Source organism: Carassius auratus, chromosome 45 (assembly GCF_003368295.1).
Source record: "Carassius auratus strain Wakin chromosome 45, ASM336829v1, whole genome shotgun sequence".
NCBI classification, from domain to species: domain Eukaryota; kingdom Metazoa; phylum Chordata; class Actinopteri; order Cypriniformes; family Cyprinidae; genus Carassius; species Carassius auratus.
The window spans coordinates 1926904-1951814 of NC_039287.1; the positions used below are offsets into that span (position 1 = coordinate 1926904).

General features: G+C 37.3%; 1 protein-coding gene and 1 long non-coding RNA gene across 2 annotated transcripts in view; both read left to right on the forward strand.

The window, feature by feature from the left end:
• Positions 1-24633, forward strand: part of LOC113062847 (adhesion G-protein coupled receptor F1-like) — a 66940-nt gene extending 42307 nt beyond the window's left edge. Inside the window, exons 17-20 of the mRNA XM_026232875.1 lie at positions 23531-23572; positions 23701-23763; positions 23903-23963; positions 24106-24633. Coding sequence (XP_026088660.1) covers positions 23531-23572; positions 23701-23763; positions 23903-23963; positions 24106-24191 — 252 coding nt within the window. The 3' untranslated portion in view covers positions 24192-24633. The remainder of the gene's footprint in view (positions 1-23530; positions 23573-23700; positions 23764-23902; positions 23964-24105) is intronic.
• On the forward strand, positions 2962-3464 carry LOC113062849 (uncharacterized). The gene is made up of 3 exons (XR_003278598.1): positions 2962-2991; positions 3093-3155; positions 3431-3464. It is a non-coding gene; the product is annotated as an uncharacterized LOC113062849 (long non-coding RNA).
• Positions 24634-24911: the final 278 nt, after the last annotated feature.

Below are 24911 nucleotides of genomic sequence, written 5' to 3' on the forward strand. Positions count from 1 at the left end.
AATTCGGTGTTAAAGCATTTTGAGACGCCTCTCTCTGCGTGAGCCCTGAACACCAGAACACCGCGGGTACTGAATTGGGCTCCTTCACATCTTTGTGTTTGTTCAAATTGCGATTTGTATTTGTTAGTTCAGCATCTGACTAATATGCTAGAAACATGCAAGAAACATGCTAGCAACATGCTAGTCTCATGCTAATCATGCTAGCAACATGCTAGCAGCATGCTAATCATGCTAGTGACATGTTAGCAAAATGTTAAAGGTCCCGTTTTTTCGCGCTTTTTTTTTCGGGACAATTAGATTCGGGAGTCGGGACAACAGTTTAGATTTTCGAGACTGTCCCGAATTTTTCTGGACGTTTGGTCATCCTACCTGAAAGAGCTGCATTACTTCATTAGCTTGAGTCTGACCTGCAGTGATATCATTCAGACTTGGTGAGGTGTCAGTCAGCGAATCATCTGATTCTGATCTTGTTCTTTCAGTATTCAGAGTCTGAAGCCAAGAGAACATATCAAATGCTGTTAACTGTAGGTAACATACTTTCATACATAATTTAAAAATCGAAAAAACAACTATTATAAAAAAACAATACTTACATGCTGACGAAAGAGTTTCACCTCAGTTCTCATCCAATATGTGACAAACTTTCTCGAAATTTGGCAGGAAGACGTCTGCCAACAGTGTGGTGAAAAGCCCGGAAGAAGGTCATAGTTAACCCTTTGCAACTATCTAAAATGTCTGTGTTACTTTTTAACCCGCGTTACTTTGTGCCCCGCGCTCCCCTATTTGATTTTGAACCGAACCGAGTGTACACTCATAACGACTTTCACTCACCTTCTCCGGCCACGTTGAGTTGTTGACAGTTGCAGTGGGAAAAGCTACAGATGCGCTATTCACTTGTATAACTTAAGGGTGAATGGGTACTGTAGTTTCTGCTCTCGGTGGGATGAATTAGGAAGCTTGCATTGTAAAGGGTGCTCTGAAAATTGGCAGTGCAGGTAAAAGATTAAAACCTCTATTAAAACAGATGTCCAAATGAGCGTACCGGTACGCTAAAAGCACGTTCTGGGCGCACGGAGAGGTGGCCGTACGCTCAAGAGCTATATTTGGAAGTGGCAGTACTGAGTACTGGTGCGTACCGGCCCACTTAAAGCACTGTATATATATATATATATATACGTCAAGTCGATTCGTCGCTCTGTTGAAAAAGATTAGTGTAACCATACCCAGATAGCATACATATCCGGGCCTCATCTGGGCCAACTATGGCACATCTGGCTCAGTTCTGGCAGCGGCAGAGGTTATATGGGCCATCTCTGGCCCACACACATCAAGCCGGTTTTAGTTTGAGTTGTGGCATGCTGTTTATGGGCCAGATCTGGCCCGTGTGCAACAAACCGGCTTTAGTTTGAGTCGTGGCTTGCTGTGTGTGGGCCAGATCTGGCCCGTGTGTGACAAACCGGCTTTAGTTTGAGTCGTGGCTTGCTGTGTGTGGGCCAGATCTGGCCCGTGTGTGACAAACCGGCTTTAATTTGAGTCGTGGCTTGCTGTGTGTGGGCCAGATCTGGCCCGTGTGTGACAAACTGGCTTTAATTTGAGTCGTGGCTTGCTGTTTGTGGGCCAGATCCAGCTCGTGTGTGACAAACCGGTTTTAGGGTGAGTTCTGGCTTGTTGTATGTGGGCCATTTATGGCCTATACCAGGTGACCAGATGTGCCATTTTCTGAAGACACGTCCTGGCAGATCACCTTACTTTACCAGTCAGTGGTTCTAAAACTATTTTGAGTACTGGACGCCCATAATATTTCAGGACACTTAATATAAATACATACACACATTTATTTGACCTACACGGACCTGTTATGAAGCTGCAATGTTATTTGAATTTTTTACATTTTTGTACTATGTCCTCTGGTGTGACACCATGTGCTTTGAATTTTTTCGGAACCACTACAAATTTTTTATGCTTTGTTGTGCATTAATATGACACCCCTAAATTATAATTTTGCAAATGTGTCCTGCTTGCCACTAATGACAGATTAGCTTGGAATAGCAAGGTCATTAATTGACAGAAAAGGCTGAAAAGTCCTCCATTGTGACACCTGTACTGTCACACCACAGGACAAAGTTTCTTTAAAAATAATTTTAAATAATTAAATAATATTTGTTTAACTCCTTTTTTATACTTTTAAATGCAATAATTACATTCATTAAATTAAGCTCTAATCATAAAAAAATATGAATCTTTAGAATATATGAAAATTTCACTTTTTAATAAAAAAAGTTACAAAAAATGAACTTTTTTCATGATATTCACATTTCTTCAAGATGCACCTTATACACACACACACACACACACACATACATATATGAGTGTTCGTAATAGCAACAATACAAAATCTTAAAATATAAAAGTGCCACTTTGTCCCTATATTATGTGCAGGCCTGGCATTTTGCACTGGGCTATAGAACTACAAAATGAATTTTAAATTAGCAATATCATAATTGAAAGACATTTTGAATTATGTAGTGTTCTAATTCTATCCACCAAACAATTGTATGTGAATGTGTGAGACTTATGGTCATTGTTATAGAGACATAACAAGAAGAACAAAGTGCAGTAAACGGTAAAACTGTTTGCACTACAAACCAGTACGTTCATAATTAAGACAATACATTAAAAATAACATAAGATACAGCAGTTTGCAACAGTAAACAGCAAAACAAGCTGTTTGTACAGCTAATATAGCTGGAATGACACCGAAAGCCAGACACATTAAATTTACAAATGGCCGCGCCCCCTCTTACAGAAAAAAATAAGGGGCATATGTTTATTCATATGTTTATTTATGTAACGTAAGCGTGTGACTTTAAATTCGTGACGTGCTTTCATGGGCGTGCGCGCGGACCGGATGGAGTTGCCATGGAAACGGAGCGCAACACTGCACATGTCACGAGGAAACACCCCGTTTCTCGCGGATTTCACTGTTTTCAGGTGAGTTAAGTCCATAAAATTACACAAATATTACTTATAACGGTTGTTGACACTTCTCTTACTTGTATTTGATTCGCTTCTGTTGTTTATTTACTTTATAGGAATGGTTTAATGTCTTCGAAAAAGTCCGTTATTTCTACCGTTTTAAGGCGACTTACCGTCAGGTATGATAACTTTATTGTGCTCTTATTTATGAAAGTTTGGGCTTTTAATCAAATCTTCATCTGTAGATAGCTTTTGACTGTTTTGTTGGCAATCTTTCAATGGATGATTGGAAATTGCTTAATTTATTTAACCTTAACATTTTCTGTTTATCGATGACGTCAAGTTATCAAGGAGCGCGAAAATTGGCAGAAAACTAAAATTGTTTTGATCTTTTATTGTAAACATAAAACTGTTCTGCGATTTCAAGAGTGACACAATAAACCTTCTGCAACAGAAGGGAGTGTCCAAGATTTCAATATTTCTGAAGGGAGCTGCTGACGGAGATCTAGGAAGCGCTGAAAAGGTTAAGTAACCTAATATGCATTTTTTTCACAACATATATCGGACTAAATATTGTTGGCTCTGTGTCAAATAGCTTGTTTTGTTCCTAGATTCATTCATTCCTCCAGTCTTCAGTGTCACATGGATCCCTCAGAAATGCTGATTTGCTGCTCAAGAAACTTATTATCAGCGTTGAAACAGTTGTGCTGCTTCAATTTTTTTGTGGAAACCATGATGCATTTTATTTTTCAGGATTCACAGATGAATACAAAGTTCAAAAGACCTGCATTTATTTATGCATTTAGCAGACACGACTTACAGTGCTTTCAGGCTAGAGGTCGACCGATATATCGCTCGGCCGATATATCAGGCCGATATTTGTCTTTTTTTATATATCGGCATCGGCCGATATCTGTGTTTAGTAGCGCCTATTTAAAGTCAGGCACGTCGGTGGGCAGCCCCGTGTTATTGGTGCGGTGGAAAGTGCTGCTGCAGCCACTGCATGTGAAGCACTCCAAGCCAAAACTTTTGGAAGATTCAACAACAGACATGCGAGATAAAGGTAGTCAGAGAATTTCACTCTGTAAATGGGGTGGAGAAGTTGTCAGCTCTTACAAACACTGCAGCGTGATTGAGGGCTCCGTTACTCCGCCCCGCTCACAGACAGCACCGCGCTCTGAGAGACAGACGTCCTGGAGCTGCCCAGAGCAATGACTAACATGTGTTCGGAAGCATGGTTTGATGCAGCCAATAACCAGTTTTCCATCCAACTGATTTGTATTTAGGGATGTCAATATTTGATAATTTCCATGATCGATCGTCGTTTAAATTAACGATCAAGTAATAACCTTAATGCTGCAAAATGCGTCTGCAGCGGTATTATTATTATGTGCAAAAGCCACTTGGAAAAAAAGCTTTCTCACCTGAATTAAAGGGGTTTTAGTATTAATAAAATTCTAGTAGCAGGACTGTAAAATGAATAAATGTGATTATGATCGTTTGATAAAATGAAGAGAGCGCGCCATACGTTTGAGATCATTTTACTTTGCTGAATGTTTTCTGTCAAGGAGACCGCTGAATGCGCCTCTTTAAATGGTTTCGTGGTGCTCGTTGTTGCTATTGAGAATGAGAAGTCACGTGCCGATTTGGGTTGATATGGGAGGGGTCTGAGCCGGTCGGCCCTGATGGAAGGATACGCTATCTGTTGCCAGGGGCAATGCCTTCAGAACTTCACAGAGGCGCGACTAAACATTTCAGAGCGCTTTCATTTTTGCGCATTTATTTTGTCGGCGGAACAGATCGAGACGGATCTACGAATACGCGAAAGAAAAGGAAGAAAGTAAAGCAATGCAAAAACATAAGGCGAAAGAAAGGGGACCTTACAGGAACAAGCTCACACCAAGCGCAAAACAGCGATGTTTGGAGAAGCTCTCGGGCAGCTCCCTGCAGCGGCACAGAGACCTGAACCATATACCTCAGTGCACACATATGGACATTGGGAATTATATTGTTTACAATGTAAGTCACATTGCATTCACGCTGTTAATGGCTTAATCTAACCCGGACATTTACATCTAGCAATCACAGATTTAACTACCCTAGCTAACCCAGAACTGGTTTGTCCACTTTGCAGCCCCCAACAAAAAAAACCTGGTACAGTATGTGTCATTGGGTTAAAATCAAATTATAACTAAACATATACAGCTTTAGCCTACATCAAAATATGTTGGAAACGTTCGTATACATTGAACATCTCCTTACAATCTAGTGTTCATTCGCAGTTAATTACTTTGTCATTTTGGTCAAGAAGTGCATTCTAAATGCAATGTAATTACAATACGCTAAAACGCATGTGAATAAACTTACTTTGGCCAGTACAACATGTTTTCATCACCTGCTGTAGATGGACCCAGCCACAGCAGAAAGCCTCGTAACTTTCCAAAGACTTGTGACTTTTAAACTCCTGCATTGTGTAGTAACTTAAACCAAAAAAATATATAATTCCCAATGTCCATATGTGTGCATGGAGGAAAATGGTCCAGGTCTCTGTGCCATTCCGCTGCTGGGAGCTCGTATGGGTCGATATTTTGTATGCTTGAGAGCTTCTCCAAATACCGCTGTTTTGCGCTTGGTGTAACCTAAAAATAACTGTATTATGTTTTCCATATGTATCGTGTGAGGTACTGCAGCGGTTTTTAACGTAGCAGTAACTTCCAGGCATGGTAAAACAGTGCAGAATTGCGAGAACCTCCTCTTAACAACACATGTAAACAATCCTGTTTCGCCGCCGGTATCCTTCCAACGTGGCGGAGACTGTGATATCGTGGGAGGGGCTTTGTGCTATGACGACAACTTCTCATTCTCAATAGTAGTTGTGCAACGGATCATCATTGAGCCGTGATCCGTTCAAATCAATATCTTCAGTTCGGCATACGCGTGACCCGCGGATTGATTTATGAAAAAAAATTAAAAAAAAGTTGCGCATGTTCAGTCCACACTCAGTGATAATGCCGAGCGGAGGAGCTTGAACGCCCCGCGCATTTTGGCTTCCCTGTCAGATATAATGATGAAGGAAAGAGGTTAGAGTGAAAAGATTGTGCCAGATCTTTATGAACAGGAGAAGAAAAAAGTTGTGGATGAACTATCCCGAGCATCCTCTGTTGCGCTGACGACAGACGGGTGGACGTCCAGGGGGACGGAGAACTCACTTCTTCACAGCAGACTGGGAGATGAGAAGTCCTTATTATGTTAAAAAGAAGATATTATGCCATGTGCACTAAGTCCATACGAGGACGAGCGAGCGCGGGTTTGACTAGCTGTATTTGGCGGTTATTGCTCACGTCTCGTTCTGCACATATCCAAATGTTTCCATATTCGCAATGTATCTGAATGTTAAACTATAATTTTTTTTTAAATGTAAACTAGACGGAAAAAATCATCCTCTTCACATGAGCAAAAACGTCCTTTGCATAACAGCAGAGAGGACCGGTATAGGGTGTATTTAAACTGACCAGTGTAACTTTTTAAATGTTTGGTTGACTCTACTTTATTTTAATAATGAACAAACTGCGATGTAAGTTCGAAATTAGAATGCACTTTAGATGTTCTGTGTCATTTATACCAAACACAAATGTTGCTGGTTGCTAGTGTCTTTGCAGCACCACTGTTATTTATTTTTTATATATTTATTTTTTTATATTTTTCAGTTTAATTGATTTTTATTTCTAAAATTGTATTTATTTAAATGTATATTTAAGTTTACATTTATGTTCCAACAAACTTGAAAAATTCTACTTGATAAATGTAGAACTTTTATGTAAATGATTGACATATATATATATATATATATATATATATATATATATATATATATGTATGTATGTATGTATGTATGTATGTATGTATGTATGTATATATATATATATATATATATATATATATATATATATATATATATATATATATATATAGATTACCTGTTTTATATATGGTCAGTTTATTAATTTGTTTGGTTAACTTTGGATACATTTTTTTTTTATTTTAATACAGTGCAGTGCACTAAATTAAGATGAATGAAGAGATGGTTCAAGTCACTGCTCAATAAATTATGATAGGTTTAGAAAAAATGTGTTGTGCATCCACTTATTATTAGTGTGACATTTTAGCATGCAAATCAAGGGGAACACTCCAAGATATCGGCCCTAAAAATCAGCAGCACATATCGGCCATCGGCTGACCCTGACCTCTAAACATCGGCATCGGCATCGGCTATAGAAAAACCCATATCGGTCGATCTCTATTTCAGGCTATCAATTTTTACATATCATGTGTTCCCGGGGAATAAAACCCCCAACCTTGCACTTGCTTGCTTGCTAGCGCAGTGCTCTACCAGTTGAGCTACAGGAACACTATTTGAAACAGATGATTTTGGACAATTTTATGCATGTAACACTAACATTCAAATGTTTGGAGTCTGTGTAACAACGAATCCAACAAAAAAAAAAATTCAGCACGTCTGTATTTTAACATTGATCATAATCAGAAATGTTTCTTGAGCAGTAAATCATCATATTAGAATGATTTCTGAAGATGTGTCACTGAAGACTGGAGTAATGATGCTCAAAATTCAGCTTTGATCAAAGGAATAAATGACTTTTTAACATAATATTCACATAGAAAAGAGTTGTTTTGAATTGTAATAGTCACAGTGTTACTATTTTACTGTAATTTGATTCAATAAATGGAGCCGTGGTGAGCATAAGAGATTTTTTATAAAGGCATAAAATATCTTACAGTCCCCATACTCTTGAATGGTTGTGTAAATTACAATTATGATGTTCCTCCCAGTTAAATTTTATTAAAATGTATTAAATGTTACTATGGCATATGCAGTCCATTCTATAGAGACTGTGTCTGTTCCCCAAAAACAGACAACAAATAATATGTTTATTAAGGGATCTAGAAAAATTATTTCAGTTTAAACCTACTAGATTAAAAATAGTACTCAATGTACTCCATTGATGAAATAGTAAAAAGTGCACATTGCCTGAAATGATATGAACAGCAGTTATGCTAATCTTTCTCCCTTTGCCTTCCTGTTTCTGCAAATGTCCATCCCAGGGTTATTAGAAACTGCACAGCACAGGACTTGCAGGACTTGTGAGGACTTCAGATGATACCAGTACTTAAAAGACCTTAGATGATGGCAACTATAGATGGACATACAAACTACCGCCACTGCAGAAAAGGTAATGTTAATTTGAAAGAGCTGTGTCACAGTATCAAGGGCTCCCTTATCAGTTCTGCTTTCAGTACTGGAGAGTAAAAGATACATTTTTTTTGTTTGATGTTTTTATTAGTACATATATGTTGCACATTTTATCTCCCCAACAGATTCTAATTTGAAAGAAGTTTATAATGCATGTTCGCTACTCCCAATTCAGAAGACTGAATCAGCCTGTGTATCTGAATGTTTCTCATACTCACTCCTCTCTGCTGCGTCTGAATTTGGGATTTTCCTTAGCTGTCAGTTAGGGCTGGGCGATATGGAGCAAAAAATATATCTCGATATACGATATATATCTCGATATCTTTACAGGAAAAATAACCCCCAAAAAACTACTGCAAAAACAAATATGGCAAATATTACATGTTAAGGGGCCTATGAAACATTTTATTTTTTTCTTCCCCATATGTGAGGTTTTATTGTTACCTAATTCTGTGTTTTAGCATGTGCAATTATTTAAATGCATAAAAACAACTTAATTAGTTAAAAACAATTCTTAAAATAGCCTTATGTGAAATGTTTTTTTCCCTTCAGAAATTCTGTGTATTAAAATTTTTCTGATTATCAAATGAAGGCATAAAACATTCATTTAATTTATCTTTTCATTATTTAAAATTAAGCAAACTTTATTTTTTGGTAAACAAAGGGGATTTACTATTAAAAATAAAACATGGGAGAAATGTTGTGTGATTATTCCTTATAAAATTATGTTCGTTTCATTTTAATAGTAGTAGTAGTGGGCTATCTACATTCTGCTGTACAATAGTAATAGATTTCTGTCAAATACTTTTATTTTGACGGGTAACCTATTACATTTCCAAAGTAACCTTCCCAACACTGCTTATAGATACAATAGTGAATTTCAAGTTTTGTCTTCCACCACATCTGCTCAGCTTTTCTGCTTTGTCTTTTCATACTCTGTACTGCTTTTGATTTTCTCCAAGCTGATTTCTGTTTCTTTTCTCACTGACAATTATTGGGAGAAATGCCATCAGTAGGTGCGTTTACACTTTTTGCTTCCATCGGTTAATTCATTCTGATTGACGAATCCAAACATAGTGTTTGCATGATGCTGAATAAAGTGATCGGTTTGATATGCTCGTTTATATGTCACAAGCTTCTGATCGGATTTACACTTTTGACATGCCCATTTTCCTGCTGCTGTTGCATACTGTTTTAAAAAGCACACGTGATATTTATCTACTTCGGGTCCTAAGTAGGCGACGACCAGCACATGAACTGATGTGCAGCTTAACATTACTTTAAAAAAAAGGTGTAAATGTGCCCCTTCCCAAAACGAGTCGTCAGTTGATGAGAGTCTTAAACAAGGATTGGTGGGACATGGTCCTGTTCCACATCACATACGCAGAGTGAAAGGAGTTTTATAATAACAGGACACTTATTTATGGCACTTTATTCACCAGGAAGAACAGCTCGTTCCACGCTTCATACGTCTTTACGCTATTCCTATGTCACTGCACATGCGCAGTACTTTCCAGTTTTGGTTTTCAATCCGATCAAGTGTTTACACTTCCTCTCGCTCAGATTACAAAAGGAATAAACCACCCCTTACAATCTGATCAAAATTTTAGTCGGATCTGGCCAATTCAATCCGATTGACATGTTTACATGTGACTTTTGTATTCTGATTGTGCTTCTAGTCCTATTACGATCGGATTAGTAGAGTACATGTAAACGCAGCTATTAACAGTCTTAAAGTAATCAAGGAGAAGATCAACAGAGTCTGAAGAAAGGCTTGGTGTTAATGATGAAGGGCCCTGTCATACACCCGGTGCAATGCAACGCAAGGAGCAGTGCAAGTGTGTTTGCTCATTTCAGTCTGGTGCTGTTCGCTTTTTCCCGTCCAGCGCCGCGTCGTTTAATTAGCAAATGCATTTGTGTTAATTTGTGCACCCATGGGCGTGCTGGTCTAAAGAAGAGGTGTTTTAAAGCGCATTGCTATTTTAAGGAACTGAAAATAGACTGCATCATAGACCAACTCAAACTTGGTCTAAAGACTGGCCCAATGTTTTTTCTTTGTTATTTAAAGAGCGAGTTAGTGTAGGCAGGTCCGCAACACACGTACATGCTGCTTATTAAACACAGGGACGCACAGCAGCACACAGTTTAAATAGTATCTGTGCAATCATTTGCAATCAAGTCAACGATATCGCTGTAAATGAAGTGTCCCCAACTAACCAAGCCAGATGCGACAGTGGCAAGAAACCAGAACTCCATCTGTGACAGAATGCAGAAACATATCCCAGGTCCTGGTGGGATGTGTCAATCACATGACAACTCAGACCAGGTGTGTGTGTGTGTGCTGAATGGTTTCACACACTCTGCTGAAGGATGACGGAGGGAGAAGTAGATGTTGTCCTTAACACTAAGTTTGTTTGAGTGGAGGCCATCTGGTTTAAACAGTTGTCTAGGGTCCCCAGAAAAGATTGAAGTTGTCTATGAAATTCACTCCTCCTTGCTAGATCTTTGTGTTCAGCCCAAGCATCAGTGAAAACGTATTTTTTCCCCTTGCTGGGAGTGGTCCACTGATGAGCAACTGAACTTTGAATCATCTAAGTGTTTCAAAGAGTTCCCTGAAATCTTTCTTAAGGATTTCTGACTGCTTTTTCAAAATATAATTCTTCCCCTCATGGATGATGATTTGATTTGAAGTATTTTGCTTCATCCGAAGTTCCTTGTTCACAAAAGAGAACGTTGCTTGATGAAAGCAGCTATTGATGTTTCTGATAATAGAGGCACCCACTTTCAGAGTCCTGGGCTCAGCTGCTCTTTGAGATGAATGCAGCTGTCTGCTCGACCTTAAATGCCTGTTCGTAGCAATGTTTAAAACCGGGAGAGGGATTTAATAGACTGGGAGTCTGAATTGGAGATCGAACTGCCCCCTTTCCTCTCTTTTTCATCTCCGCTGGTCCGTCCAGCCCTCCTTCGTCCTCAATTCCTTCATCCAGCCCTGAGGGGGCTTCCAGTCCTCCAGGCCCGCTCCTAGAAAGTGTCCTCCAGTGCCCGCTCCTAGAAAGTGCCCTCCAGTGCCCGCTCCTAGAAAGTGCCCTCCAGTGCCCGCTCCTAGAAAGTGCCCTCCAGTGCCCGCTCCTAGAAAGTGCCCTCCAGTGCCCGCTCCTAGAAAGTGCCCTCCAGTGCCCGCTCCTAGAAAGTGCCCTCCAGTGCCTGTTCCTAAAAAGTGCCCTCCAGTGCCCGCTCCTAGAAAGTGCCCTCCAGTGCCTGTTCCTAAAAAATGCCCTCCAGTGCCTGCCACTCACAAATGCCGCCATTGCTCAGCACCATGGAGTCGGCAGCCATTCCTCCTCCATGGCTCCTCCCTCCATCAGCTCCTGGAGTCATTAAATTGTGTTTCTTTCATGTGTTCCATGTCCCTGTTAATTATTCTATGCACCTGTGTTTCCCTAATTATTCTATCTTTATAAGCCCTAGTCCTTTCAGTTTGTGTATGTCGGTTCTTATATGTCTTCCATGTGCTCTTTTATCATAGACTCTCATTTTGTGAATTCCTCATCTCCTCGTTCCTGGCTACTTGACTCCTCATGTAGTATGACAGCTATATAATGGCAGCAAATGGTGGGCCTGATTTTGAAGCTGAGAAAAGTGCATCCATCCATCATAAAACTACTCCACACAGCTCTGTGGTGTTAATAAAGGCTTTCTGAAGTGAAACAATGCATTAGTGTAAGAAAAATATGCCTTGTAGTAGTTTTATGATGGATGGATGCACTTTTTTCCAACATTTAATGCCATTATACGGCTTGGAAAAGCCAGGGGAATTTTTAATATAACTCAGAATGGATTCGTCTGAAAGAGTAATGTCAGATACGTCTAGAATGCCCTGAGGATTTGTAAATCATTGTCTAATTTTCATTTTTGGGTGAACTATCCTTTTGACATTTGTTTGTTTTTGTTTTGTTTTTACTGTTAGTGTCATGATCCTGCCCTCGTGTCCCTGATTTTTCCTAGTCTTGAGGCAGGATCATGGCAGACCCGTGTTTTGTGTACAAGCACATGGCCTTGTCTTTGGGCCATGTGCTTGTGTTGTCTCGTTCCCTTGCCCCGCCCCCCTTGTTATCCTTGTCTTGTTGTGATTGCCTTATCTGTGCCACCTGTTGTCTCTTGATTGTTCCCCCTATTTAGATCTCCTAGTGTGCTCTGTCTTGCGTCGGTTCATTGTGTTCATCATTTGTGATTGTACCTCTGATGTGATTTGTGTGTTCCTCACCTGTGATTGAGATATTGTATCCTGTATAACCGTGAGTGTTATTTGTAGTTAGTGTTCTCCTGTTTTGAGTCTTTGTTTATCTTGATTAATCAGTCCTGTTTAGTTATTGTTGTATCTGCCCTAGTCCTGTTTTCCCCCTCGTGGGTTTTGTTTTCCCCTTTTTTTGTTAAATAAATCCTGTTTCGTTACTTCCTGTCTGCACCGGAGTTCCTCCTTGCCTAACCCTGACAGTTAGTGTCATCTTTTTAATAAATAAATGTAAATATTATTTTTCTTTAAAATTATAAAAGTTCAGTTTGTTCTTGTTTGTTCAATTTTTCTGCAGTATCACCAACAGCAGCTGTAATAACACCTGCACTTACACCAATAGGTATGTTCCGTTACTTATATACCACAAAATGTACTTGATGTCAACAAACTTATAAGATACCCTTTCTACAGTTATTAGAATTGTACATTTTGTTGTGTCCCATTGACCCCCCACTTCGCCTGGAATACCTCCTTCTCCTGCTGGAGCAGAGGGAGAACTTTTCTGGGTACAGGCAAACCTCACTAACTACCCAGATGACACACTCTGTGCGTTCTATGACACCAGTTTGAACATCGCGTCTTTATGTTTTCCAATTGGATTATTATAGACTCTCATTTTGTGAATTCCTCGTCTCCTCGTTCCTGGCTACTTGACTCCTCATGTAGTATGACAGCTATATAATGGCAGTGAATGGTGGCCCTAATTTTGAAGCCAAAAAAAAGTGCAACCGTCCATCATAAAACTACTGGTGGCATAAACCACAGATGTATTTTAAGTGGTGTGGTGTAAACAAAACATGGTTGTCGTGAGACTGCACTATTCTTTGAAAAGCTTACGTCGCACCTTACACTATCTCGTACACTTAAATGCCTTGTTGTTAACACACTTGCTTGAGTGTATTCAGTTTATACATTTTTAAAATCTATATATTGTTTCACTAGTGGATAGTTTTACTTCAGAAGGTCTTTATTAATACCATGGAGCTGTGTGGAGTAGTTTTATGATGGATGGATGCACTTTTTTCAACTTCAAAAACAGAGGCAACATTTAATGCCATTATTCAGCTTTGAAGAGCCAGGGGAATTTGTAATAAAGCTCAGTTTGGATTCGTCTGAAAGAGGGATGTAAGATACGTATAAAAGGGATTAGTAAATCATAGTCTAATTTTCATTTTTGGGTGAACAATCCCTTTTACTTTTTTTTTTGTTTTAGTTAGTGTCATCTTTTTAATAAATACATTTAAATATTAATTTTCTTTAAAATTATAAAAGTAGTTTGTTCTATTTTTTCTGCAGTAACACCAACAGCACTTCCAGCAATATGTATGTTCTGTTTAAAAAACGACTTTATCTTAAAAGGTTTGATGATTTCTTTTCTATTTAGTTTTGATTGATTTGTTTTTGTTTCTCCAACTATCTACCTACCTACCAGCAACAACTTCAACAACAGCTGCAACTGTAAAATCACCTTCAACCCCTACATTAACTACTACAACAGGTATGTACTGTGAAAAAAAGTAATAACACTAAATGTATTTTATGACTACTCACATATACAATAATTAAACATTTTATTTACAAATCTGAAATCAAAATGTCTATTTATGACATTTTTACATTTTGAAGTGAACTGTAAGGAAGTGAAGTACCTATTTTACACAGACTTTAGTAGAAAGCATTCTTTATGTATTTATTTTTAAGATAAATTTGATAGCTGGCATCATGTAGTTCAAGTTATTCAAACACTACAAATTGTGAGTAAAAAAGGAATAATTTACGAATCTCTTAAACTTATATTTTATTCACAATAGAATATAGCTAACATATGAAAAAATATGTGAAAAGTGAGACATTTTGAAATGTAATGCCAAATATTGGCTCATTTTGGATTTCATGAGAGCTACACATTCAAAATAATTTGGGACAGGTAGCAATAAGAGGCTGTAAAAGTTAAATGTACATTTAAGTAACATCTGGAGGACCAATTTGCAAATTATTAGGTCAATTGGCAACATGATTGGGTATAAAAAGAGCCTCTCAGAGTGGTAGTGTTTCTCAGTATCAAGAGGATTGGTGCAGAGGATCACCAATTGCCTCAATGCTGCAGCAAAAAAAAGTGGAGCAATATCCGAAAGGAGTTTCTCAGAGAACTATTGCAAAGAGTTAAAGTTATCTTCATCTACAATTAATAATATCATCTAAAGATTCAGAGAATCTGGAACAATCTCTATGCATAAGGGTAAAGGCCGGAAAACCATACTGGTTGCCCGTGATCTTCGGGACCTTAGACGCCACTGCACACATACAGGAATGCTTCTGGAAATCACAACATGGGCTCAAGAAAATTCCAGAAAATTTTGTCGGTGAACACAATCTACCATTCATTCGCTGTTGCCAGCTAAAGCTCTATAGGTCAAAAAAGAAGCCATATCTAAACATGATCCGGAAGCCCAGGTGTTTTCTCTGGGCCAAGGCTCATTTAAAATGGACTGTGGCAGAGTGGAAAACTGTTCTGTGGTCAGACAAATCAATATTTGAAGTTATTTTTGGAAAGCTGGGACGCCATGCCATCCGTACTAAAGACAAGGACAACCCAAGTTGTTATGAGCACACAATTAAGAAGCCTGCACCTCTGATGGTATGGGGTTGCATGAGTGTGTGTGGCATGGGTAGCTTATCGTCCTTCAGGTCGATCGCTGCAAACCTCAAATCTCAAAGATGCGTTTCTGTGTCAACATCTAGAATGGTACCTGATAAAGGACCTGATTCAAAACTCGCAGATCCAAGATCAGACGTAACCCACTGCCTTTCTTGGGTACAAAGAAGTAATGGCTGTAAAACCCGTCCTCATATCAGCTGGAAGAACCGGCTCTATCGCGTCCTTCGCCAGTAGGACTGCGATCTCTGCCCACAGAACGGGGCATCGGCTGCTTTCACTGTAGTGAAGCGGATGCCGCTGAACAAGGGTGGACACCAGGTGAACTGCATCGCATAACCGAGGCTGATGGTCCGTAGAAGCCAGCTAGATGGGCAGGGCAGCGCTGACCAGGTGTTTAGAAACTGTAGCAGGATTAGCGGAACCACAGCTGCACCCACGGTGGGGCAGCGAGGTGGAACCCAGGAACCCAACTCGGGTGGCTTGTGAGCAGGCCGGAATGTGGTGTGAGTGTGGGGTGCAGGGCTCACCTGGTTCCAGAGGTTTGCAGAGGGTGCGTGCATAGGGCCTTTGTTGATGCTCCCGAACCGCCCGCTGTTGCCATCTGGCGAAGGAGGAGGATGAGTGAGGTCCAATGCTTGGCTGTAGGCAACTCTCCTTGCCCTCCTGGGACCCAGGGGCATTGAGAAACCGGACCTTGTCAGTGTCCCTCATGTCTGCCAGACACAGCCAGAGATAGCACTAACCACTAACATGGACATCGCACACCTTTGTGGTGTTTCAGAGTTCTCTCAGAACTGCTGGATTATGACCGGTTGGTCCTTCAGTGCAGGTCCTTCAGTGCCTGAGCCTGGTGCACCTGCAATAACACCATGGCATGTAAGGCGGAAGCAGATTCCTCGCAAGCCCACATAGGCACCGCCAGTTAGACTCGACGAATGCCTACAGGCACGGGAAGGCAGTATACAGTACTGGCTCTGGAGACGGTGTAGGATTCCACTCAAGCCCTACCATCTCGGTGGCCTGGGGAAGCATAGGTGCCATCTTTGGACCTGACCCAGACTTTGCCATCGTCCCGGGGGGCGGCAGCAAGGACGAATCTTCATCAGACAGCTCTCCCTCCGATGCTGAGATCGACATCTGGTCAGGGGGAGTCCCACTGAATACCGCTGGTCCCTGCGAGGTTTGCCACCACTGTAATCATCAAACCACCCGCGCCAGAACGATCCCCAGATTGCAGGTTGCAGAGCCTGGTTTGCAGCTCCGAAATGGTCATATTCCCACAGTGGGAACATGACTCATCCACGAAAGGCCACCTCAGCGTGCTCGACACCCAGACACGTTTGGCAGCGATCATGACCATCACCCGTTGGCAGGTAACAACAGCACCCAGAAACACACGGGTGAAACGGCATCCTTATAAGGCCGATCCGTCGTCTTTACAAAGATGCACCCGTGAAGCTCTTTTAAATTTGCTCTTTAAGAAATGCTCTTTTAGTGCTGAGGCGCACAGGGGAATTGGTTGCTTGCAACACGACAGGGGGTATTTTACATTTTACAATTATAAATATTACATTTTAAAATGCTAAAGGTTTATTTGGTTCTTTTTTTCTGCCGTAGTACCTGTAACAACACCTACAACAGGTATGTACTGTTAAAACCTGATATACCAGAAAAATGTATTTGATCACGACACTTATTTAACCTTTTTACAGTTATTTGAATGATAAATTCTGAAATCAGTCCCATCAACAGTAACAAAGTGAAGTACCAATTCAACACAGATTTTTTTGCTGCAATTTTATTTTTTTAAGTAATGTTCTGCAACAACATGTGGTATGTAATGTAATAGAAACAAAAAATGACAAACCGCACAATGTATTTGATGACTACTCACGTGTAATAGATCCTTTTTACAGTTATTGCAAGTTTGAAGTTATTGATGATATCTTTATATTTTCATATCCGCCCCATCTGTAATGAAGATATTATTTTTCCAAAAATAAAAAATTAAAACACAAAACAAATGTAATGACAAGACATATAACAGTTTTTTTTTTTCAGTATTTAGTTTTTTTTTTTTTTTTTTGCAGTAAAAAAAACAATGATAGCTTCGTATTTTGATATGAGTATTGTCAACTCTTTGAAGTCAAGTACTAATTTTACACAGAGCTTAGTTCATAAAAAGTAAATTTGAGAAATCACAAACACAAAAAAAGTCTAAAGTAGATCAATTGCTTTGAATCTTCAGGAAACTAATTATAGACAACACCCAGACCAACACAGACACTGTGTATGTGTTTCTGTTTATTCTGCTCTAATAAGACACTGTTTTAAGTAAATAAGTAATACAAGGGTTTGTTTATTTATTTATTATTATTATTACTTAGATTTTTCTGAAATATTTTTAACTGACAATAGTGGCAGCCAGTATGTATTGCCCAGCCCAGCAAGTCTAAAGGTCTGTTCACATCAATTACGATAACTTTAAAGATAACAATAAATAAATCATACTCCATATTAAAGAATAGCAGAGTCCACACGCAACTATAACGATAAAGGCACACATACATGATATCACTGGAATCACTCTCGTTTTTTCCATTTAATGAATGATAAAAATACCCAATTCGAATCAATCCTGCTGTAACGAGCTCGAGAATTTAATGCAGCAGATGAGCGTGTACTTAAAATAACCAGACGATATCTTCCGCCATCATAGTTATCGTTCTTCGTGTGATCAGGATTTAATAATTGATATTGGATTATTATTATATTGTATTATCATCAATTCTACAATTCTATAAAGTAGTCATTTGACATTTCAATTCAGCCAACATATTCATGAACATGAGCAGAGCAAAATAATGGCAGCGAATACAAAAACACAAACATTTTTGGGATCTTCTGTACTTTGCCCTGCTGTTGGTCATGAATATGGTGGAAATAGTCATATGACTGAAACAGATGAATAAATGGTTTTTTTTTTCTAACAGTTCTTCAAATGTCATTGAGAATAAAAGAAGATTTTGATACCAGTCTCAGCAACAACAAAGATGAGAAGTTCATTCGCTATGCCAGTAAAATTGAATCAGCAGTGAGTAGTTCCATATTTTGTAAATAAAAACGTATTGATAAAGCTAAATTAAAAAAAATACTGTGCGAATGTTAATTATAGAGTTTGTAATACAGAGTATAACTTTTTTTTTCATGTAATTTTTTTATTTATTTATTTTTTTTTTTTTTGCAAATATGTGTATTTATTTTACTTAATCTTTCTTGTGAATTATTATCATTCTAAATCACATTAGATAAATAATTAACAGTCAATAAAGATACAATCTGTTTATTGACAGTAAAGCAGCCCAAATCTGTATGCTCAGGTGTCATCTATATATCTTTGGTTCTTACCATAGAGTAATTCATCTTGACATACATTTAAATCAGTTTTATCATAAGGTAAACTAATGTGCATTTGTTATTTTGTACAGATTGAAGAAAGTTACAGAAAATTGGCAGTCTATATAACGGTTTAAGTAAAAGTCACTCGTTTTAGGTAAGGTTTTCACTTAAAAGATTGACTTGTATTAAACAGTGTGTTCTCATTGTTGTGGTTTGTATTTATGCTCCATAGGCCTAGTAGCATTATAGCAGACTATGAATTTAACTCAACAACCAGCAGCCCCAACAGCCCTGAATTTGCAGCAGCAAACAAAGAAGTTGGAAACATTCTCATAACAGAAGGATTCCCTGTAGATCTGGATGGTTTTGCTCAAAGTGGTAATGCTAGACATTATTCATGTCTGTGAATAATGTAAATTCAATGATTTTTTTATCATTTATAATTTTTATTGATTACAATCTGTTGCTTACAAAATTCTGGTTTGTTATAAGGATTAATACTGCTTTTAAAAATGTTAAAAGAACCATAAATATAAAATATAAAAAGGTCAAATATTGTTTGTGGACTCTACTTTCAGAACAAAAGAACCTGTCCACTGCAGAAAAATGGTATCCTCAGCAAAATATGGAGCTAAAATGCACACGCCCAGATTATGTTGATGGTACAATGAGATGGACAGTAAATGACCAAGATCTTCCATTAAGCACCAATAAATACAAAATTTCATCTGACAATAGTACTCTCACTGTGAAGAGTGTCAGTGTGCTTGACAGAGGTGAGTAACACATCTTCATCCTACCAGCAATAATCTTACAAGTAAGGCTTTATTAACTACATAAACACTTAAACTAGTCTAACACACACACACACACACACACACACACACACACACACACACAGTTGGCATAGGAAAAAGGGTTAAAGCTTAATCAGTAAAGATAAGAGAATATCATACATATCATACACCCGGTGCAATGTGACGCAAGGTGCAGTACACCATACTATAACAAATTATTTTCCATCTAAAGTATATATATATATATATATATATATATATATATATATATATATATATATATATATATATATATATATATATATATATATATATTTATATATATATATATATATATATATATTATACAGATTTATCAAGTTCAGATAATTTTTTCAATAGATTACTTTTTAAAATAAAGGATTTAAAATTTTATTATGCATTTTTAATCTTTTAACTTCCTTTAATAATGTTGCTTTTTATACATGAAAAAGATCTGAGGTTTTTTTTTCAGGATTGTACACATCACAATACCCCACATTAAAATAAATCCTGCCCAAGGAATATATAAAGAAAGTAAGAGGGCGCAAGACCGGGTTGAGTTGTATTAGTAGTGTGTTGTCACCATGTCCCGAGAGACATTGTTCCACAGATCTAATATACTGATACACATACGATTTCATGTTGCTGTTTTTGTTAGTCCTGTTTGCTGTATAGGTACTGTATGCTAATTTCTGTCGTTACAGTTAACTATGTGAAGTGATATGGAACTGTAATGCGGTCAAGAGTGCTGCCTGGAACTATGTTCACCATGCATTTCCCAGAAAATAATTTCATAATGTTCGTCATATATATATATATATATATATATATATATATATATATATATATATATATGTATATACATATATATATATATATATATATATATATATACACACATATATATATATATATATATATATATACACATATATATACACACACACATATATATATATATATATATATATATATATATATATATACATACATATATATACATACATATATATACATATATATATATATATATATATATATATATATATATATATATATACATATATATATATATACATATATATATCAGAGGGTATGAATTTTAGAATATAGTGCACAGGTAATAAGCACTTGTGATTAAACTTTAATGGTCCTTTTTGGGACATTTTGGATTCCATTTACTTTCTTTTTATGAAAAGAATGTGGACTAGCAAAAACAATTTCTTGTTCTAGTATGATGTTCCACTTGTATTATGCCATAGCATAACTGCTTATGCTTACATTGCTTTCAACTAGCAAATGTAGTTAAGTTATTGAAGGTAAGTTGTAGGTATGTTATTGAATAAATACAATTATGTAAACCAGATTATTTTATTGCTTTAGAAAATAATAAATGCATAAATAATCTTGTGGTTTTTTTTTTTTTTTTATTAATTGCAGGTCGATACGCATGTATCATAAACAGGACAATACCTTACATTCAGTGGCAAGATGTAGTTATTGAACCACTTCCAGATATCATAGTGGGTCAAAATAAAAGAAAGTTCCAATGTGTAAACAAGAGTGTTTTACTTGAATGCTGTGAAGAAAAAAACAGTGTGGAGTGGACCCCAATATCTTCTGGGGATGTTGTGGTACCTACAGGTTGTACATACAATACATATTTTTACAGAAGTTGCTGACTGGAGATTTGAGTTGTGATGAATTGCTTTGTTCAATTCAACATGTTTTCATGTGTTTTCAATTATTGCATTTACTTCTTTCATACAATCAGAGAATGGATGCATCACATTAAATCATATAATCAAACAAGGAGAATGTGGGAGTGAAACCTTTATTTGTCGACTCAAGAACCAGGCACTTCAAAGTTTCAGCTATGGTAGTTCAAATGTTACAGTTATCAAAGTAAACGAAGGTGAAGCTTCAGTTTTCTTTATCATGTGACATAGTTTTTCTGTTTCAGCTCTCTGAAAGAAATAACTTTTTCTGTTTTTCTTAAATATTTACTCTAGAGTTCAGCTGTAAAAATGAAAAACTTGGAGATGGAAAGGAAGGTCAAACTTTGATAGGTCCCTGTGAAAGAGACAAGGAAGGCACCATAAAATATAAATGTATATCAGGTGAATGGAAGCCTGAGGAGACAAACTGTATTCTTAAAGTGATCATCAACCTTGCAAATAAAGTTCAGGTAATCTTAATCCATTTATATTTAAAATATTCTGATATTTACATTTCATATTTACTATGTAATTTATTTTGTAGGTTTTGTTGGTGGAGGACATACCAGAGTTTGTCACTGAGCTTAGTAATGTAACAGAGAAGAATGAGAATGAAATAACACAGTCTCCTGTCACTGTCCTAACAATCGTTGAAATTCTTTTAAAAGTAGCTAGTATTTCACAAAACATTCTCATTAATCAGCGTGTGATGGAGGTATGTACATTTACAGTGTGTATGCACAAAAAACATCAGTCAAATTGTGGCAAAAACTTTTTTTTTAGCAATAAAATATTTGTAAAAAAAATGTTTTTACTAAACATGATTTTAATTTCCAGGGTTTTCTTAACACAGTGAATATCCTTGTTTCGGAACTGGCCTTTAATTCATGGGAAAAACTGAACAATGACAGCAGGACTGATAACACCAGCACTGCACTTCTAAGGGCTATTGAGAACATAGCAGCCCGTCTCACAAATGTCAGTTTTTTGATTAATAAAACATCTATTGAGTTGAACAGAACTGTAACAACCAGCACCTCATACAGTGGAATATCAAACCTGCCAAACTCAACTACCGAGATTGAGATTCCACAGATTCCTTTATCCACCCCTATAACCATCATAGTCTTCACAACTCTTGATGAAATCCTACCTTCCCGTAATACTACTACCAGTAGAAGTAATAACACTAGCAAATCAGATGTCCACATCAATGGAGATGTGGTTGTAGTTAAGATTGACATCATAACAATTAACAACATATCTTTTGCGTTTGACATTAATGATCCGTCTTTGGGAAATCCTCAGTGTGTCTTTTGGAACTTCAATCTTGATGCATGGGATTCCACTGGATGTGAAGTAAAGCCCTATATAAGTAAAGGGAATGAAACTGGCAAGATTAAATGTGAATGCAACCACACAACCTCTTTTTTCAATCTTAATGTCACCATTTTCCATTAAGAACATACCCTTAGCCTATATAACTTACATTGGTGTAGCTATTTCGATGGCCAGCTTGATTTTGTGCCTCATTATCGAGATTATCGTGTGGAAGTCAATGACAAGAAATGACACATCCTACATGCGGCATGTCTCCATAGTCAACATTGCCGTGTCCCTTCTGATTGCAAACATCTGTTTTATCATTGGAGCTGCGATCGCAGAACAGCCAACCTCAGTGGGTCGCTGCAGTCCAGTGGTTTTCTTCATGCACTTTTTTTACTTGGCTCTTTTCTTCTGGATGTTAATGTCAGCGCTGTTGCTCTTTTATCGTACAGTTATGGTCTTGTCTCAAATGTCAAGGGCCAAAATGATGGTCATTGCCTTCATAGCCGGTTATGGTGCACCTTTGCTCATAGCGGTTATTACTGTAGCATCAACAGCTGGACCTCAAAATTATATTTCCAAACAAAATGCATGCTGGCTGAACTGGTACGAATCAAAGGCCCTGCTGGCATTTGTGATTCCAGCTCTCACTATTGTAGCCATAAACCTTGTGGTTTTGATTGTGGTTCTGTACAAGATGTTGAGCAGAGGAGTTGGTGGCACAACTCAACCAGATGAGAAACATGCCCTGGTGATCATTGCCAGGTGTGTGGCCTTTTTGACTCCTATCTTTGGTCTAACATGGGGATTTGGCATTGGAACCATGGTGTCACAAGATTTAGGCATTCATGTGGTGTTTGCACTCCTCAATTCACTGCAGGTACTACTTTCTTTACTTACAACAAATTATTATATTCTATAATTCTAACAATCCATTATGAAACCTCACAACAGAGTATTATTATACAAAATATAAAATGTTCTTTGTTGTTATTAAAATGAAATTGAACAGCAACTATTATAATTATTTACTCAGGACAATTTCATCATATATTTGTATCACTTGTGCAGGGATTCTTTATTTTGGTGTTTGGAACGCTTTTAGACAGCAAGGTATGAATTCATTTTTGTTGCATGACAATTTGACAATACATTTTGTCAGAATTATTTTATTAAAACTTTTATCGAGTCATTCAGTACTTCTTCAGTGCTTTAACCTGTTTTGTCTTATATGGTTGCAGTTACGTGAGGCTCTGGCAGGACGCCTGTCACCAAGAAACCTTACCAGCTCTAACCGCACCAGGGTAAATACTAACAAAACAAGGCATATGATCCATGCGATACTGCTAAACATATTACAGTTGGCTTTTACTCCTTTAGTTATGCTACCAGATTATAGATATGCAAAGTTTATAGCTGATATCTTAAATCTTTAAATTACAGAGTACAAGTGCAGGACCATCATCTTCAAGTGGACTGGGTTTCTTTCAAAGGATCCGGAGAAGTAAGTCTTATTATTAAAATAGATAAAGTTGTCTACATATTTTACTATACAGACTTTTATTTGGTCAAAATAGCTTTAGTAGGTCAACATTATTTACAATAGACAATAAATATTTAAATAATGTGCGAATGTCTATTTGCAGATGTGTTCAACATATCTGAAGCCAATGCTTTCTCAGCAGCTACATCTTCACACAGCTCCAGTGGCACAGATACTATGAATGCATAATCAGCTGCTTCATAAACTATAGTTTACTTAATTACATGTTAAACAGCCTTTCCTAAGCAGGTTTTCTATACCAGAAGTATATGTAAACTGCACTATCTGCTACTGATTTCTGGGTTGAGGTGTTTCTATGTTCTGAAGTAGTAATAAAAATATATATTATTTACTTAATCAAGTATAAGTACAGTACTTAAACCACTGATTAATAACAGAAAACATTTAAATCGATCAGTAAACTACAGAAAATGTGTAATATTTTACAATTATATTATACTAATGTAACTGACCAACAATTTTCAGTGATGCAAATGCTGTTTTGAATCGAAAGTAGTGCTTTCATTTACACATCATACAAATTCATGTAATTTATAATTGAATACAATGAGACAAGAGCATTTTTCAGTTGTGCAATTTCAGTGTGTATAAGGAATACTAATAAAAATGAAGAGGGTGCATACTGTCAAATAAAAATATAATTTGCAGTTCAGATCAATTCCATAAATCCACTGTGTAAGTGAAACAACATTTGAGGGAGATATTGAGTTCAATACTAGTCAATGTAAAAAAGAGTAAAGAACGAGTAAAACATTTAATATTTAAAACCTGTTTTACATAAAAAAAAAGTTAATATGCAGTGATGCAAACTACTCAACTTTTTTTTCTTGAAAATATGGTATCATTGTTCATGATTAATGTAATTCCTAACTAACTGTGACAAGACAT